Here is an 18,378-nt window from a genome sequence, read left to right as displayed (position 1 = left end):
GTCATGATCTAAAGTCCTCATTTTGTTTTGTTCTTAAATTGGCCTTTCTAAACCTATGAAGTGGTATTCACAAATTAAAGATCACAAATTAAATTCAGGCATTATAACTAAAAAGTAAATCCATTTTCTCTGCCCCACAATTACAAATCACTTTGTGGAATCACAAAATGTTTATCGACTCTGTGATAATATGTTACTTAAAATAGTTGTTAATATAAATGACTGTTTACAAAAGATTAAATAATTTTAAGTATGGATTAAATTAGTATTTTATATGATTTTATACCAAGGAAGGAAGAACATTTAACTGTATATTTGTATCCAGCTGGAAATGTAGCAAAAGCACCTGAACAAAGAAATTCCCATCATCACTGGCTCACCAAAATAGATGACAAGCTAAACAAGTGGTCACAGAAATCATATTCTACAGACAGCAACCCTAATTGCTATTCTGATCACTGTAAACAAGCAAGGACTGTTGGAAGATGACCCACCAGCTTAGTAGAAGAAGATCTGAATGTTTCATTCTTCCTTTGCTCCGCCCACATTTGTACTAGAATAGTTGGCAAGAAGACAAATAGTCAGCAAGTCCAATACTCATAAAAATGCACCAGGTTTCCTAGAAAAATGGTGAAACTCTTTGTGGGTCCCTCCTTTATGGCTCCCAGCACGGGAATAACCTTTGTGGATTTGGAGGTTTTGAATCTAATTTAGCCACAATTATGTTTTGTAGAATGCACCTTTATCCACCCTGATAAGCAGCAACCAGCATTGCCACTACACTGTTGATACAAAGAAAAAGCACATATCTGAAGCCATTTGCACTGAGAAACACTTGTTCCTGCCCTCCTCATACAAGTAAGTTGCATAAGGTTTTTCCCGACCCCTTCCTTATCACAGTTTACATCTATGGTTGTAAACAACACCATGTTACTTTATACAAGGCTTTGTTGCTTTTTTCTTATTGCAACAGAAATCAGTATGGCATGATGGCGAAAGTCATTCAAACTCTGAAATATGAAAGCATCGCCAACAGCAACACCAGGAGCATGGATGGTAAGTCTTTAAGCAATGGTTTTCATTTCGATCTACTTCCTATGGGTCATGTAGGGTTGTTATTTTTTTCTTTATTACCCATAGAGGGAAAAAGGAGTTAATATTTTACCTACCTGGTTTCCTAGAGGAGGCCTTAAAGGAAGCATTTATGTCTATTAATTCATTGAAGAATCATTTATTATATTTATTTATTTATTATTATAAGGAAAAAATGGAAGCAGCCACAGTTGTGGAGTACAGTATCTCATTGACTATTATGCTTCTTTAAGAGCTGTAATAAAGATTTTAAAATAATCAGTGCAAAGACTGAATGCAAAATTTAAGAAGATTCTATAGAAAGAGAAAAGGAGTAAAATACTGTTTATTGGATATTAATGATTACCCTATGCAATATAGAGAGGGACTGTGAGCAACCTGTTTTGATTTTTACTTAAAGACTCATGCATAGAAGGCAACATGGTCTTTGGTTCATCAGCAGCATCCATTAACCACTGGTGACATGAACAATGCCTTACAAATTGGATAGAGCTAATCTAAGGCAAGACTTGTGAAAAGAAATAAAGAAAGATACTGATTAATATTTCCTATTAGACTGATTTGGAAATAGAAGCATTTCAATATGACATTATTCCTGTTGGAACAAGGCTGATCAACTTCTGGTTTGCTAACCGGGACATTTGGCTAGCTTACAAACAAAGAAAATTAATTATTTTGACAGTCTCCAGGATGAGAGTTTGTATACTTGAATGATGTAATATAAAACTGATAACTAATGATAACTAATACTGGTAGTCCTTGACTTACAACAATTCATTTAGTGACCATTCAAAGTTACAATGGCACTGAAAAAAAGTGACTTACGACTGTTTCAGTATCTCCATGGTCACATCAACAAAATTCAGACGCTCGGCAACTGACTCATCTTTATGACGGTTGCAGTGTCCTGGGGTCATGTGATCACCTTTTGCAAACTTCTGACCAGCAAAGTCAATGGGGAAACCAGATTCACTTAACAACCAAGTTACTAACTTAACAACTGCAGTTATTCACTTAACAATTGTGCCAAGAAAGATAGTAAAATGGAGCAAAACTCATTTAACAAATGTCTCACTTAGCAAAAGAAATTTTGGGCTCAATTGTGGTCATAACTGAGGACTACCTGTACCACAATAAGTTAATAGTGATTGTACCTCTTGCTGCCTAAACGTTAGTGGAACAAAGTAATGTACCTAGACTTTGCTTATTCCCTGTATGCATCAGAGGCATCCGTATTTCACATCGTTTCAGAGGATCCTTCAACTTCTAGGAGTATCTTTAGGGGGGCATGAGTGGTTACAGTTGGAAGGATCTGCAATTCCACTCAGGCAAAGCCAATTCTTGAACACAGCACAAACAACTACTCGTTATTCAATTATCCTTTGAACTGGGTAGTGATGTGATGGCATCATTTTGAAAAGATGCTCTCTTTTTTTTCAGTTACTGGCCTGATAAAGAGAGAACTGTCTTTGGAGAATGTGGAGGCCAAAATTCTCAGGCATGGTGATGCTGTTCTGAAAAGTCTTCAAGAATTAAAAAAACTGTCAGTGTCTCAGCAGAACCATAAAAGAGCCAGCTTGTTCTACAGATTTGTTACTGGTCTGAGAAGCTTGCATAACAGCACTCTTGGTCCAATGGTGCCAAAGTTGATGGAAACTTCCAGGTATTTCGTCATCATCTGTTGACTTATTATAACAGAACCCTACACTGGAAATGAATAGGCCACACAATTGATGTTCAGCTGTATTGCCTTGGCCATATGACTTGGCCATGATCAACTTACACAATGCAATGAGGCCAATGCTGGCAAATATAAGTCAGGGAGAATAGCGGGCAAAGGTTTTATTAGCAGAGCATAGAAGATTCAGTATTGCTAGGTGGGTAATCTACTTATGTGACAGGATTTCTTACTTCTCCTTATATATTCTCATATCCAGTTTAGAGAAAGCCCATATTTAAGAGAGAAAACCATCCACGCCCACTTTATTATTATTATTTATTTAAATTAATTGGCTGCCAAGTTCCATTGATTCTGGAATATTGTTGATGGACAAAGTTTTGTTGGAAACTTTGTTGGACAAAGTTTTGTTGAAAGGATCTTGATTCTTTCAAAACATTTTTATTTCATCAGACAACTGGATTTACTCAATATCCTTTGAAGGAGCCAAAACGTATTGGCTAACACATATAATCCTGTCAACCTAAATAAAAAATGCCCCCTTTTGCATCAAAGTTAATCTATATGTTATATTTTAAACCATTTTAAAATAACATTTACAAATATTATTTCAAAGCAGTATACTGTACAGGCAGTGCTTTTTTTCTAAAAAAAAAAAAAAAAGGTGCCGGAACTCACACACATCATACAACCCGCCTTGCCTCCCATACAAGGTTCCATCCAAAAAAGGTGCCAGAACTCCGTTCTGGGCGTTCTATGAGAAAGGTATCATCTAGCGTTAAACTTGGGATCAACCTTATGGGCTTTCTTTTGTAAGACAAGTTATACCATTGTCCTCCATGTTGTTTATTTTCATGGCTGGCTGAGGAATTCTGGAATTTGAAGTCCACAAGTCTTAAAGTAGGCAAGGTTGAGGACCCCTGGATTAGAGAGTGGATGAAACTTTTAGGGACTTCTGAATTCTCTAAACGATGCAATGCTTTGGCATCAATTTATAAGGAAGCTAGAACATGAAAAACTAAAAGTTTCAGCATAACTATTGGCTGATCATCTCTCTAATTGGATAATTTTTCAGAGATATTGGGAGACGCATGTTTTGGTAGCTCATCTATACAGAAAGACAGTTAAAATAAACTCTAAGGCAGAAACCGTGAAGCCTTGGCCAATACAGCAGTATGTGAATTTGCTTTTAGACCAACCTTGTGATTCCTCTGCTTCTTTTTATTTATAGCTCCATCACAATACAGGCCCTGATTCAGTGTGGAACCCCAGAATGCTTTGGAGCTATCCTTCAAATATTGAGGACTAGCAACATTGACCCTCTGGTGGCAGATGCAGTTACATTCAGCTTGGGACTGCTACCTTCTCCATGCACTAAAACAATACGGGAGATTCTAAACATGGCTGAGTATCACCCAAGCCGAGCTTCTTTCTACGCCTTGAGCCATTCGGTGAATAGGTATGTGACAACTTAGTATAATTTTGATAGGAAAAGATGTTACCTAGGAATAAAATTTAGCTAATACAGCATTCATTAAAGTTGCCATTAGGAATGCAACCATTAAAATAATGAATGACTTAAATTAAGCCACTACTAACATTTTAATTGACTGAAAAACTATCTCTGATTAATAAAAAAAAACTTAAGTAAGATGAGCATCTTAGAAAAAGCTCCCTCCTGTTTTTACAGAGAGGAATATTGCTTGTGAGAGAATGATTAATTAGTGTAAGCATATTGTACGTGATGTCTTTGAGTGTCAATCTTATTAGTTCCACATATACATTTTGCGCAACAAAAAAATTAGATCTGGGCAGTGAGGAAGACTAACATTAGCAACAGAAGAGCTTTATTTGTTTGTTTATACTTTTTAATTATTTGCAATAAATTATTTATATATGTTTTGAAAATAAGCAATGTGAAATTGGGATCACCCAGTATCCCACCCACCAGCTGGTGGTTCATTATTCCCTTTGAGGACATGAGAACTGTTACATGAGCTTTCATTGTTATGACTTTCACATTGTGTATGTTATCGGCAATATGTGAAAAGCTGGCATTGTATAGAATGCCTAGGAAATCTATAGAATGTGTGATGTTTTTAGACAAAGTATGAAATGTCTCTGTTACTTTAATATTTTAATAATTTTAATATTTACATTCCCTAGGCAGTGTATATAATAATAACCCTAACTCTTTATTGAAAAGTGGTATATAAAGGTGAAAGAAGAAATGCAAAATACAGGATGTTCTTACTGGGAAAAAAACAAAAGAAAAAGACCAATATTAACCAACAAGGAAGGCTAGAATGGCATTTTAGCTGGAGTATTTTATACTTTGCCAGTTTACCTTTTCGTATTAGAATAGAATACCTAGGAAATGTGTGAAATATTAAACATTTTATACGTTGACATCCCATTTCTGGCATTCTGTAGATTTCCTAGGCATTCTACAAAATGCCTAATTTCACACATTAACGGTAATATATACAATCTCCACCTCCCAGCCATCCAACACACACTCTTTAAAAGATGTTAACATTGAAGGCTATGCATTGTTATCACAGACAATATACTGTATGGCAAACATTCTAATTGTGACAATATCTCTGGTCAGTTTGTAGCAGCTGTTGATTAAAATTTGACAGAGCTACAGTAATGAGACACATGAAGTGGCTTTGCAAAGATGAACTCTCAATCTGCCAATTACCGATTTTACATATGAAATTATCCTGCAGTTTTGAAAGATTTTTCAAAGTTTTCTTCCTATCTTCCAGATTCTACTCCCAGAAAAAAATAATTACACCAGAATTAACAGATGTTGCAAACTTCGTAACATCTTTGATCAGCAATGAATGTTCAGGAAATGAAGACCTCACCTACCTGACCCTGAGGGTATTTGTTTGTAAAAGTACTAATTTTAACATTACAGATTAATATTTCTTGGTAGGGAAAAAAATCTAACTTGTATTTTCTGTTGTGGTTCACAGGTCATTGGCAATATGGGAAACATTTTGGAAAATGTCAATCCCAATGTGAAGCAATCCCTAAAACTATGTATTCGAAGTAATGCTGCATCTCTTGACATCCAGAAAGCAGCTATTCAGGCACTGAGAAAAATGGATCTAAATGATGAGGTAAAGCAGACTATTATATAACTTAATGTGATTTTTGAAATACGGTACTCTGTTTCTGATGGGTATCAAGGAAATCTTATATTTAAAGATACAACAAATTTCACATATACTGGTCAAATTAGTTTCAAGGTACTGTTTTGATTAAAAGTTAATTCATATGATTCTATTAATCATATTAGTATAAAAAATGGACTTTAAACATTTTCATTTTCCATAAGAATGTAGCTTATGATTCCTTTATTTGTGTTATAGACTTTTGATGAATTAGATAATCGATAGCAATAGCAATAGCAATTAGACATATACCACTCCATAGTACTGTACAGCACTCTCTGAGTGGTTTACAGAGTCAGCATATTGGCTCCCAACAATCTGGGTTCTCATTTTACTGATCTGGGAAGGATGGAAAGCTGAGTCAACCATGTGTCAGTCAGGATCAAACTCCTGGCTATTGGCAGAGTTAGCCTGTAATACCACATGCCAACCCACTGCACCACCACAGCTCTGGTGAGTCCTAAATGTGAAGCACTAAATCCTAAATGTTTCCTACCATAGCAATTAAACCAGCATAGCATAGCAAACCAAGCATAGTAATTAAATTAATCACAGCTGCTGCCACTCTGATACTTTAGGAAAATACTACATTTTTTTCTTTTATTTCAGGATCGTGGAATGCTAATTAGAGTCTTCCAGGAGGCCTCTTCCCCGGCTGATAAACGTTTAGCAGCTTATCTCCTGCTGATGAAAAACCCTTCTACATCTGATCTTTCCAAAATCATTAAAGTTTCTTTGAGGGACAAGAATGAACAAGTCAAAAATTTTGTAGCTTCCCACATTGCCAATATCTTAGATACTATTGATTTTTCCAATGAACCGTAAGTTATTTTCAAACCTGCTGAAATTGTTTCACTGTTTATCTTTTAGTTGGAATTATGCTTTTAGTTGAAATTATGCTTTTAACCTTAATGAATAACTTCATAAACTGTTTCAACTTTTCCACACAATACACCATTATAGGGATGCATGCCAAAACAACTAGACACAAAGATAGCTTCTTCCCCGTGCCATCACTCTGCTAAACACCTAACTCCCACAGCACTGTCTTAGGCCTAAAGATATTTACCCATGTAGTAGGTTGTATTGCTATTATCTTGTCATCTTCTCATATTTCTCACCTGTCATCTTTCCTACTACCTTCTCCTGTTGGTATTATATGATTTGTTGTTTGTATCTTACGATTTATTATCTATGACCTATCACTTTGTTGCTTGTATGTACACTGGAGACAATTCCTTGTATGTCCAATCCCACTTGGCCAATAAAGAATTCTGTTCTGTTCTGTTCTCTAACCTTGCTAAAGTATGATTACATAAGTGGATATTCTGTGAGGCCAAAATTAAATGGACTAACCTTAATGTCATTGTATGGGAGCTAAAGAGTAACTCTTACCAGTTGAGGCATGTATCAAAGAGAGTGAACAAATCAAATGTGGACCTGCCCCTAAATGAAAAGATTTTCCCAAATTCTTTGTACAATCTTGGTGCTCTTGGAATTTCTTCTTGAAAAATGATGTGGGCAGAAGGAAAGTCTGAAGTAAAGTTGCTCCCTTTGGGAAGTAGTTTATTAATCTGAACTGTGAGGCAAAATTGTCCCAATTGAAGGGAATAAGGACTTTTAGGGGGGGAGTGCAATTTTTTATAGTGTTTTAATGTCAAATAAAATCTTTTGTTTTCTGAGGACTCTTAAAGCTCATGATTTTATTTAGAAAGTCATTTTAAAATTTTTGACCACTGTTTCATTGATAGGGCTGCACTGAAGTAGTAATTCAGAATTTAGTTATAGGGTTTTCCCTTCAGATCACTTTTTCTCTCCTCCCATCTGAAGATAATACACCAGTGATCCAGTTGGTAAAGAAATCCCTAGAATGATACAATAAATTTACATTACTGGAAATTACCTCAACATTGTTAGGATATTTTTTTTAACTCTTTCTTTTGCTTATTTTTTTTAACAACACTGGACATTCTGTAATCAGGCTCAGGATCAAAATTCAGGAGGCGCTTAAAGGAAACCAGATGCCGACAGTCAAAGACTTCCGAAGATTTTCACAAAATTATCAAGTTTCCAAGACGATGACTGTCCCATGGTCTCAGGATCCTTTCACAGCAAAATTGGAAGGAAACCTGCTGTTCGATCCAAGCAGCTATATAGCTAAGGAAGCCATGTTGAAAACAACACTAGAATTATTTGGGCTGAGACCTCTGGATGTATTTGAGGTACAGCAGCTTTTAGATGCTTTTCTTCTCCTTTCTTCCTGTTTATTTTTTTTTCTACTCCTTACTAATATTGTTATCAAAGTATTGTGTTATTTACCATTTAATTTAAATACTGTGTTGGAACTGAAAGCTCTCAAAACAGGATACAGTTTTGAAAGTCAACTCTATATAAAAATTGTATCCAACAGGTATAGAGGCTCAGTACATTTCACTTCATCAAAATATACTCATGGTTTCAGCAATCAATTGGAATAAGAACAAAACTGCTAAATCTGCAGCTATCATGACCATGCTAGTATCTTGATATCAAAGGACAAAGTCTCTGTATGCAATGATGGCCAAACACAACACCAAGGAGCCATTAATTTTATATTTGAAATTCCAAAAAAGTTGAAGTCATTCTGTTTATTTACATTGCAGCTCAATAATCAAACATCTGGGATTAAATCACTTTGAAATCAAGATGCTTAGAATTTTGGTTACCGTCACTCACAAATCTAATCCTCTTCCCCAAATGCATAATTCATTTGTTTGAAACAACTTAATCTTAAACACTGGAAGTCAATGAAGATTTAATAGGTAAATAAAACAAACCAAAAGAAAGTAATCAAAAAATCTAACAAGTACACTACTCCAAGATAGCCAATAGATTTTTGTTGCTAAAACAGCTTGGCTACATTTCTTTCCTGAACAAGAAATGAACAAGAACTTCATTCTTTCCTGGACTGCATTTAATTTGGGGGTACTGAAGCTCTAAAATTTGTATTTCCCTATGGAAAGAACAATCTATCTTCCACAAGACTTTCTAAACTGATACTTTGGTCAAGAAACACCTAGAACTGAATGTTTAGACAAGTTAACCCAGGATCTCCAAGTGAAATGACTTTCATTTTCATTTGACCAGATTGGTCTGGATGGGAAAAACTTAGAGCCTACTGTTGAAGCAATGTTTGGACCAGAAGGGTTTTTCCCTGATGCTGCTACCAAAGCTTTGTACTGGATTGATGGCAAAGTACCAGAACAATTTTCCCAAGCCCTTTTTAATTATTTTGGATATTCCAAGGATGCAACACAGGATCAGGTATGTGTTTTCTTGGTGTTTTTCTATTGTTAAAATTTACAAATAAACATTAGAACCTCTGTAGAGTATTTGGTCAAGTTTAATAGAATGCTGAAATAACTGAACTGTTATTAGGCTCAAAAGCTAACACACTTACTGCAGTAATAGGTTTCTCAGAATTATCTTTAAGGAGGTAAGTTTAGGATTAGGTATGGCTTCATATCTAATTCAGCTTATTTAATGCTGAGTTTGTATTTCCAAAGGAGTTTGCAGTTTTTCTGCAACACTGAAATATCACTAATTAGGTCAGTGGACATCATTTGGAAATGTCCTGCTGTAAGGTGATTCACTGAATATCTAACCAAATGAGTCTTTGTATAATATAGATAATTTTCATATTCTAATATTCCTCATCCTATGTGTTGTCAAATCAAAAGTTCAGGCATAAAGAGTTGATATTTATCGTGGCAGCTGAGGTTCTTTTGGCCTTTACAGCAGAGATTTGTCAGCAAATTTTACAAGGTGTATTTATTTCAAAGTATTTTTAAAATAAAACTTTGAGAAAATGTGCAGATTAATAGTTGAAGCCGGAGGCTTTTTCTACATGTAGATTAAATAACATTTGTTTAAAATGTAATGTGTAATCAAAGCTGGTTTAAATTCTTTCTTCAAATGAAATAAGAAATTCCAGAGTGGGATTTTCTTTTCTTCTTGTTTTCTTAGGATATTATGAAAGGAATCATGCTTAATTTTGAAAAACTGGTTAAAGAAATCTCCAACAAGCCAACTCCAGATGTCAAAGCCTACTTCAGACTCTTCCAAGAAGAATTGGGCTACTTGAAATTCAGTGATATTAAATTGTTGGGAAATGTGATTCTGAAAAGCTTTAAAACTTTGCAGAGTATACCTCAGAAAGTAAGTATTCAGATACTAAACATTATATTCTATCTTCCTTTTTTATTTCCTATTCATTATTCAGTCAAATTAACCACTAGCCATTTAAGTTTGCAACCTGTATGCCCATTTAACCACAAAAAAAACACATAGAATTCAATGAGAAGTCCTTCTGAGTTGTGTACAAAATTACTGAGAGGCCAAAAAAATAAAAGCAGCTTTTATTCTGGAATTATTTCTTTTTTTATTTTATTTTATCTTTTATAATCAAAATTCCCGGGAAACTGGATAAGAGGAGGGCAGTATGCAAGCCCATTAAAAATAAAAGATTTGCTTCATGGAAATTGAATTGCTCAAGATGAACAAGTGAGATAGCTTTTGTTTTTAACTAGTAATCATTCATTGTGTTGAAACCTGACAACCCGTCTAGATGAGATGCCATCTATACTGTTCCAATTTGTGGAATATATTTTTGAAAAAGTGAAAAACAGATCTTGGATTCTGATTTGGATACTGAACTCTGGAATGAGAAGGGATTTTATGCTTTTTGCTTTCTATTGGGGGAGGGGGTCTATGTGAATTGAACAGGTAGTTTTTATTAGAACTCAAATGATAATTTTTCTTCCAGTGCAAACTGAAGGCAGATGGAAAGCAATCTGGACTGGAATTATAACAGGAACAAAATATTAATGTTCCTTGATCCTCCCATTGGAGCCCTAATCCAGATTAGCACATCTCTTTCATATATTTGAGGTTGACTTTTTTTAAAAGACATTCATTTTGACCAATTTCATATTCTTCCTGGCTTTCATCATACAATCCAGACTTTAAAAGGCAGGCAAAAAGGGTGTTTCTTTTTTTAACATACTCTATACATTTCCTTCTTCACTGGTGTAATATATCTATCCCAACTGATGTGAAACAATTATCGTCACTGGGGTACTTTTTGTTGTGGAATTTTTAGGGACATAGTTATACAAAGCATTCATACTAGGAGATTGTTACTCTGCAAAGGATAATGTCCATAAAGCCTTTAGCAGTTGCAAGGTCAATTGAGCCATGGTACTGGGAGTGTTAATTGACAATATCTGGAAATATTCAGGTTCCCTACTTCCATGTTACACTTCTTGTTCAATACAGAAGCTGATGCATGTTCTCCCTGCCCCCCCCCCCCGTAAATAAATCCCAGCCAATATTAAGCTATAACATTTTTAAAGGAAAACCAGCAGAGGGAAGCAAACCTCCTCTAATATCACCCATTTGCTTTTATTTGGGCACATGTTACAATCCTGAGATATGTTTGAATGAGGCTTAATATAACCAGTGCTTTTTTTGTAAAAAAAAAAAAAAAAAAAAAAGGTGCCGGAACTCACACATGTTATACAACCTGCCTTGTCTACCCTACAAGGTTCCATCCAAAAAAGGTGCCGGAACTCCGCTCTGGGCATTCTATGAGAAAAAAAAGCCCTGAATATAACTAACTACTCCATCAATTATTTTTGTTATTTTCCAGTTAAATCACATACTTCTTAGAATCTTCCTTGAATCTTCATTCAGTTTTCAAAACATGAAGCTAGAGAAACTACCTAGTAAGGATGCAGATGTAACACGTTTGTTTTTTCTATGTATTTGCTGCAGATTGTCCAGACCATTTCCCAGGGGACTGAAAATGATCTCATGATTCACTACATCTTCATGGACAATGAATTTGAGCTGCCCACAAGTGCAGGACTGCAGCTACAAGTAGCTTTGTCTGGAGTAGCCACCCCTGGAGCAAAGGTTGGAATGAAAATTTCACAGAGGAATGTGAGTTTTATTTTCACACTAATTTTGAAGTTCCTTCAATAAGATAAGATAAGATAAGATAACCTCTATTGTCATTTTTTTACTGTGGGCACAACGGCACACATCAAAAATGAAATTTAGTTGCCCGCTCTCAAAGTGAAACACATACATGACGCATACCTAAACATACTATGAACAATATATGTATAGACCCACATCCCTACATATACGTAGCAAATAAATATTAAATATTGTCCATCTTGAATATATAACGGAAGGAGGAAGCTTGAGAGTTCACAAGGTTAATGCTGTATGGAATGAAACTATGGCTGAATCTGGATGTTCTGCTTCGGATACCACAAAGCCTCCTCCCAGAAGGTAACAAGGAAAACAGGTCGTGAAGAGGATGTGTAGTGTCCCAGATAATCTTACGGACCCTGCTCAAGCAACGCTTCTGTGCTATGTCCTGGATGGGAGGGAGGGAACTGCCAATGATCTTTTCAGCCATTCTGACCACTCTCTGCACCGCCTTCCTGTCTGAAGCAGTGATGCTTCCAAACCAGACTGTGATGCTGTATGACAGGATGCTCTCGATTGTCCTCCTGTAGAAAGTGGTCAGGACAGGGGAAGGAAGATGTGCTTTTCTCATGTGACGCAGAAAATGCAGGTGCTGCAGCAAATACATAGCTACAATGTAATAGACAGTGGTGGGATTCAACCGGTTCGCACTACTTCGGCAGAACCGGTAGCTAATTTTTTTTATTGCCCAGGCCCAGAATGGACTTCCGAAAGTGGCATCCACACAGAGAACTAGTTGTTCACATATCTGAATCCCACCACTGGTAATAGATGAAATGGTTATAATGTGTCATTTTGTTTTAATGCATTTAAATTATTTTAAATTCTGATCTGAAGGGTTTTTTTTAGAAAAGGCGTATATAGAAGTGAAGTAAATAAGTATTTCATTACATCATAAATACAGTGCTGAAGACAGCACTGACTTTGAAATGTGTTTATTCCAAGTTTAAAAGGTTTCAGTGTAGGTAAATCAGACTTTTTGAGAAACACAAATACCAATTTTTAGTAAACTCACTTCGGGTTTTGAAATATATTGCCTGTCATCCTGGTGAGGATTACTCTCATTATCATTACTATCAGAATCAGAAATGAATTCTAGTTTGCAACACCATGAAAAGTACTTGGGAAAAATGAAACAAACGTTTGTATCTTATATGTATCTTCTAGATCCATGCAGATTTGATTGTTAAACCATCAATGGCAGTTGAGTTTATAACTCATTTAGGAGTGAATATCCCCGAGTTTGCTAGAAATGGTGTACAGATGAACACCAATATATACCATGAATCTGGAATTGAAGCCAATGTTGCATTGAAAGCTGGACACCTTAAATTCACCATTCCTGCACCAAAGGCCCCAATCAAGCTTTTCAGCATCAGGTATTGTAACTGTTCTGCAAACAACTTTTTTTTTTTGGTTGCTGATTTTTAAAAACATATTTCTCCTATTCCTGCATAAAACCTTAATGTGTAGTACTGGTTTCGTACAGAAATGTTCTGCAATATTTTTTTTAGTCTTCCATTACACAAAATAGCTCCTGGATGCAATTATGATATGCCAATCTAGTCACTGTCTTTCTCTACTTTCTGAAGTGAACTTAATCTGCAAATTGCTATAAAATTGCAGTTTTCTATATTGCCAAAGAATAATTTAAACAGTCTGAATACCATGGGCTGGGTCTATCAGTTTAGAATTAAATTATCAAAGATGATATCGAAATGTAAATTAACTTTCCAAGGGCAAGATTAAAGATTTGTACAAAATATTTTAATTTATGATCACCTACTCTTCATTTTAATTGCTAATTGGTTGAGTCAGTAGAAAGAACAAAGGCCATCTATTTTCTTTTCTTTTTACAGCAATGTCTTGCATTTGGTCACCCCAACTCGGAATGAAGTGATTCCTCCACTGATGGAGAATAGAGTAACACAAAACAATTGCTCTCCTTTCTTTACTGGCCTTAAATTCTGCACCATAATAGAATATTCCAATGCTAGCTCTACAGTTGCAGCACCTTACTATCCACTGACGGGAGAAACCCGGTAAGATAGACCAATTGTCTTCCTCTGAATGAATCATCAACTCCTCTTTGATTCTTTGATATTTCAGGCCAAATACAAACCCTTCACCAAAAATAAAAAGCTCATGGAACTGTATAAAACATGCATAATTCAGATAATGGTTTATTTTGCTTACTTTATTTTCTTCCTGGTATTAATGGGAAGTGGTTCTTTGTGGGGTTGTCTACTTTTGTTGCACTAGTGTGTTGCTTTACTGGCTCCAAAAATTAAGCCCCTCTTCACCGTCCTGAAAGCCAGGAATTTGTTTGTAATGAATTCTTCAAAATGTTGAATTATTTGTCCATCATAAATTTGTACACTTCCATGATATAACCTCAGGACAGACTACCCTGATACCAAATATTTTATATTCTATTCTGTACCTTTATATTTTATTGTACCACTCTTTACTGCAAAGATCTTTAGAGTTGTTTTATTGTGATAATTTGTGTAGATAACTAATAGCAATAGATGCTGTATTTCCTTATCCCAAAAGTCTCAGCATTGTAGGACTTTGCCTTTGATCATTATTTATATAAGTCCCATATGCAAAACCTTATGTGTGTGAAGTTGAGAATATATCATTAAAATGGCAAGTAAAATACAATGCGGAAAAGAAGAAGGTAGTAAGGGAAATAGGAATATACCACACTAATAATTGATAGGCCGAAGTGAACTTAATATTGTTAAATTTTCAAAGTCATAACAGCTGTCACATGATGTCTATTAGATGGATATTAAAATACAGCTTAGTTAAACTGTAATTTTAAATACCTCTTAAATATCATTTATATCTGCATTTGTGTATTTTCAAATAGATTTTGCAAAGAAATTTGCAAAAATAAAAAAGAGAATAATTTTAAGGGAGAAAGTAGCCTAAAACAGAAATAAGACAATTCTTCCGTTCCTTAAAACTATGTAGGACTAAAGATACTGTATGTAGGCTTTATGAAATTCCACATAAATTATAATTGATAGTTATTACATAAGCTAAGGTAGTAGCCAACAGTATAAACAAATCTTTTAGAATGCTTTTTTTTTAAGGTTATATCACTGTTAGGTACCTCTCTTTTTTAATACTATCAGTTATGGTTATTTACTTTTGCTATGATTTCTAAATGGTAATTCTTTTCTATCTTGGCTATTACTCCATTTAATTATTCACAATTCACAATGAGATATTATCTTTTCATTTTGATATATTTAGGTATGAAATTGAACTACAACCAACAGGAAGAGTAAAGGAATACATTGCAAGTGCTAATTATGAACTAAACAAAGAGGGGAAAGACTTGGTAGACACTTTAAAATTCATTGCTCAAGCCAAAGGTAAGAAGCTGTGCAATTTGTTGTACAGTAATGGGAAAACTTTCAAAGGTTTGCCTAATAATAAATATCTTTTCTGATTAAAAACTAGTATAAAACCACTAGTTTCCTGTCAAAAGATCTTAGAAGATCAGGTTGCAGGAAATTTTAGCAATTTAATGAAATCAACATATATCAAGCATCTATCACAGTGATGGCGAACCTTTTAGAGACTGAGTGCCCAAACTGCAACCCAAAACCCACTTATGTATCGTCGAGTGCCGGGTGGGTGTGGCCCATTGGGTGGGCATGGCCCATTGGGTGGCCGTGGCTGCGGTGGTAATGGCAGACTGGAGGGGACTAAAAAGTTCAATCAATCAATTCCAACTTTGCAAGATTTTTTTTTTCCTTGAGAAGTTGAAATTGACTGATTGAACCTTTTTTTTTTTTGCACATGGCGGCGGAGGCCTAAAGTGAAAAGGTTTTATAAAACCCAGCTGAAGGCCTAGAACTGGGGCGACGGCACGCGTGCCCACAGAGAGGGCTCTGAGTGCCGCCTCTGGCACCCATGCCATAGGTTCGCCACCACTGATCTATCAGCAATGGTATGCCTAGGGAAGGCTTTCCAAACAAAGATTTTAAGAATTTAATATTTGAACTGAGAGACATTTTGAACTGCACTGATGTTGACCATTTATTTTAATGGAGCACATTTGTAATAATCATTTATCAATGTATGTTTCAGGTGTAAAAGAAAGCGAAGCCAAAATCGTCTTTACATTCAATCGAGGCAAAAAAATTTTTATCAGTGACTTCCAGGCCCCCGGTTTCAACATCAATTTTGGCACCAATCTTAAAATTACCGATTCCTCCAATCAAGAAAAGAAAGCAGTTGCCTTTATCTTAGACATACTCAACGAGAAGAGTCCTGAAATTACCATCACAGGAAGGCTAAGGTAATGATACTTTCCCCCCTAATTCTTATAGACATACCCGGGCTGATAGCATGCAAATAGGTCTTGATTTCTTAACTCATATTGTAAAAGTCCTGATGACTGCTGATAGTGGTGGAAGAAGAATCTCTACGGGCAACTCCACTTGGCATGCTGTCCAATCCATTTCAAGTGATTTGAAGTTGGTTGTACAGTTGTTGTCTTAACCTGTGTTGACCTTAGAATAAGGAGAAAAGGCAGAAAATAGTGTGACTAGGTAGTGCTTCCTCCAATTGACCCATAATAGAATGCCAGTATCATCGATCAGTGTGCTATCTCCTAAAGTACTATGGCAGCAAAGATCTTATCACCCACATTCCACATAGAAAAGGGAAAAATCACTTTGCTCTCACTCCCAACCTTATTTCCAATAGTTTTTCTCTTCATAAATACATACAGTATGTATAGTTATATAAAATGTCTATTTCTTTTTTTATGATTTCCTTCTACCAGTTCTGCTTTTGGGAGAGAATCATCCTTGGAAGCGGCAATCTCTATTCCCCGCCTGCAGACTCAAGCTAAAACAGATATATCCCTCCGTCGGTCAAGTAATGCAATGATATTCCAGTTTGACTCCTCAGCTACCTCATATGGCTCATCAGTTTCAGAAAGGATTGTCTTAAGATATGGTAGGAGTTTTTTTCTCGAAATGAAACATTTTTATCAACAAACAACAATAACAACAATAAAACCCAGCCTTCTGGTTCTGTGTAGCAGGACAAGATTTCTCCATTCACACCCCAGTTTTGCCCAACCCCCTTCATAGCACAAATCTTTATAGTGACATACATAGAGAGAACCAGGGCATACAGGCCTAAAGAGTACAATTTGTCATTAAATCAGAATATGTATATTACACAACTCTAGCACAGGAGTTGAGTGGTTTTGACCTTGAGGGATAAAATATCCAGTTTGGTTGCCATGTGTGTATAGACTTTTAGCTGGTCTGTTAAAACAGAACATTGCAGTATAACTTCATCTACATGTCATACCTCCAAAATATGGAACACTTCCAAATTTGTGTGTCATGGGGTTGAGTATGTCCTTTGGTTGGAAACAGACCTTTGCATGAAAAATGTGATCTCTAGCATTGTTCCTTGTGTTCCTCTGTCTTTTCAACATACAGCTCTACCTCAGAGCAAACTGGTATGGAAACTGGTAGGATTTTTTTTTTCAATTTCATAATCTAAGTTCTCTGGGAAATAATATGGGGTCATTGGTTCTGGGTTTCAGATACAGAAAAAGTGGAACTTCAGTGGAACTCAGGCACTAGTGCTGCTTTGAAGAGAATATGTGCCAATCTGCCTGGAGACCTGGAAGGTTATTCAAAGGCTCTGCAGAACAAGGCAAATGGACTTCTGAATCACAAAGTAGCTAACACTGATATGACACTCCGGCACATCGTTTCACATTTTATTGTGGTAAGTAGGTGTGTCTGTCATAATCACCACTTGTCAAAGTATCTGGTACAATTGGTGATTTCAGATTATTTGAATGTTCTAGCTGTAGGAGGTTCCAGTATCTCCCAAGAAAAGCCAAGGTCCAGTCAAAACCAAGCACAATTTTGACAATAAAAATATCAGGGAACAGGAAGCCAGGGACCCTAGAATGTGGAAATAATGCTGTGGCTTCTTCTCCTTGCAAATTGTAATTGAATTGTTGCAGTACCTGTGACAAGAGGATCTTGTGTAGGTTCATATTTCAAAAGTGTGGAAAGAAAAGGTGGTGTGCATCAGTTTACACACAAGTGAAGAATGTAACATGAGACTATATCAGTGATGGCGAACCTTTTAGAGACTGAGTGCCCAAACTGCAACCCAAAACCCCCTTATTTATCGCCGTCTGCCAGGTGGGCGTGGCCCACTGGGTGGGCGTGACAGTGGTGATCATGGCAGACTGGGTGGGTGTGGCCAAGGTGGGCGTGGTCACCTTGATGTTGCTTGTAGGGAGGGACGCCTGTGGGGACCGGGCAGGTTTGGGGGAGATCCAGGGGGTCTCTGGCAGGTGGGGCAGTAGGCAGGAGG

At 36.1% G+C, this 18,378-nt stretch overlaps 1 protein-coding gene across 1 annotated transcript in view; it reads left to right on the top strand.

The window, feature by feature from the left end:
- APOB (apolipoprotein B) overlaps positions 1-18,378 on the top strand; it is a 43,299-nt gene that overhangs the window by 8,573 nt on the left and 16,348 nt on the right. Inside the window, exons 6-23 of the mRNA XM_029285046.1 lie at positions 734-858; positions 974-1,056; positions 2,533-2,755; positions 4,002-4,229; positions 5,545-5,662; positions 5,758-5,904; positions 6,568-6,779; positions 7,020-7,031; positions 7,940-8,180; positions 9,085-9,261; positions 9,964-10,155; positions 11,773-11,940; positions 13,165-13,376; positions 13,857-14,039; positions 15,265-15,386; positions 16,108-16,318; positions 16,808-16,983; positions 17,588-17,775. Coding sequence (XP_029140879.1) covers positions 734-858; positions 974-1,056; positions 2,533-2,755; positions 4,002-4,229; positions 5,545-5,662; positions 5,758-5,904; positions 6,568-6,779; positions 7,020-7,031; positions 7,940-8,180; positions 9,085-9,261; positions 9,964-10,155; positions 11,773-11,940; positions 13,165-13,376; positions 13,857-14,039; positions 15,265-15,386; positions 16,108-16,318; positions 16,808-16,983; positions 17,588-17,775 — 3,018 coding nt within the window. The remainder of the gene's footprint in view (positions 1-733; positions 859-973; positions 1,057-2,532; positions 2,756-4,001; positions 4,230-5,544; positions 5,663-5,757; positions 5,905-6,567; positions 6,780-7,019; positions 7,032-7,939; positions 8,181-9,084; positions 9,262-9,963; positions 10,156-11,772; positions 11,941-13,164; positions 13,377-13,856; positions 14,040-15,264; positions 15,387-16,107; positions 16,319-16,807; positions 16,984-17,587; positions 17,776-18,378) is intronic.

This window comes from Protobothrops mucrosquamatus, unplaced genomic scaffold, assembly GCF_001527695.2.
Source record: "Protobothrops mucrosquamatus isolate PMUCROS unplaced genomic scaffold, P.Mucros_1.0 scaffold1230, whole genome shotgun sequence".
NCBI lineage: Eukaryota > Metazoa > Chordata > Lepidosauria > Squamata > Viperidae > Protobothrops > Protobothrops mucrosquamatus.
Note: the sequence above shows the minus strand (reverse complement) of the source record. Positions and strands in the feature narration are given on the sequence as shown.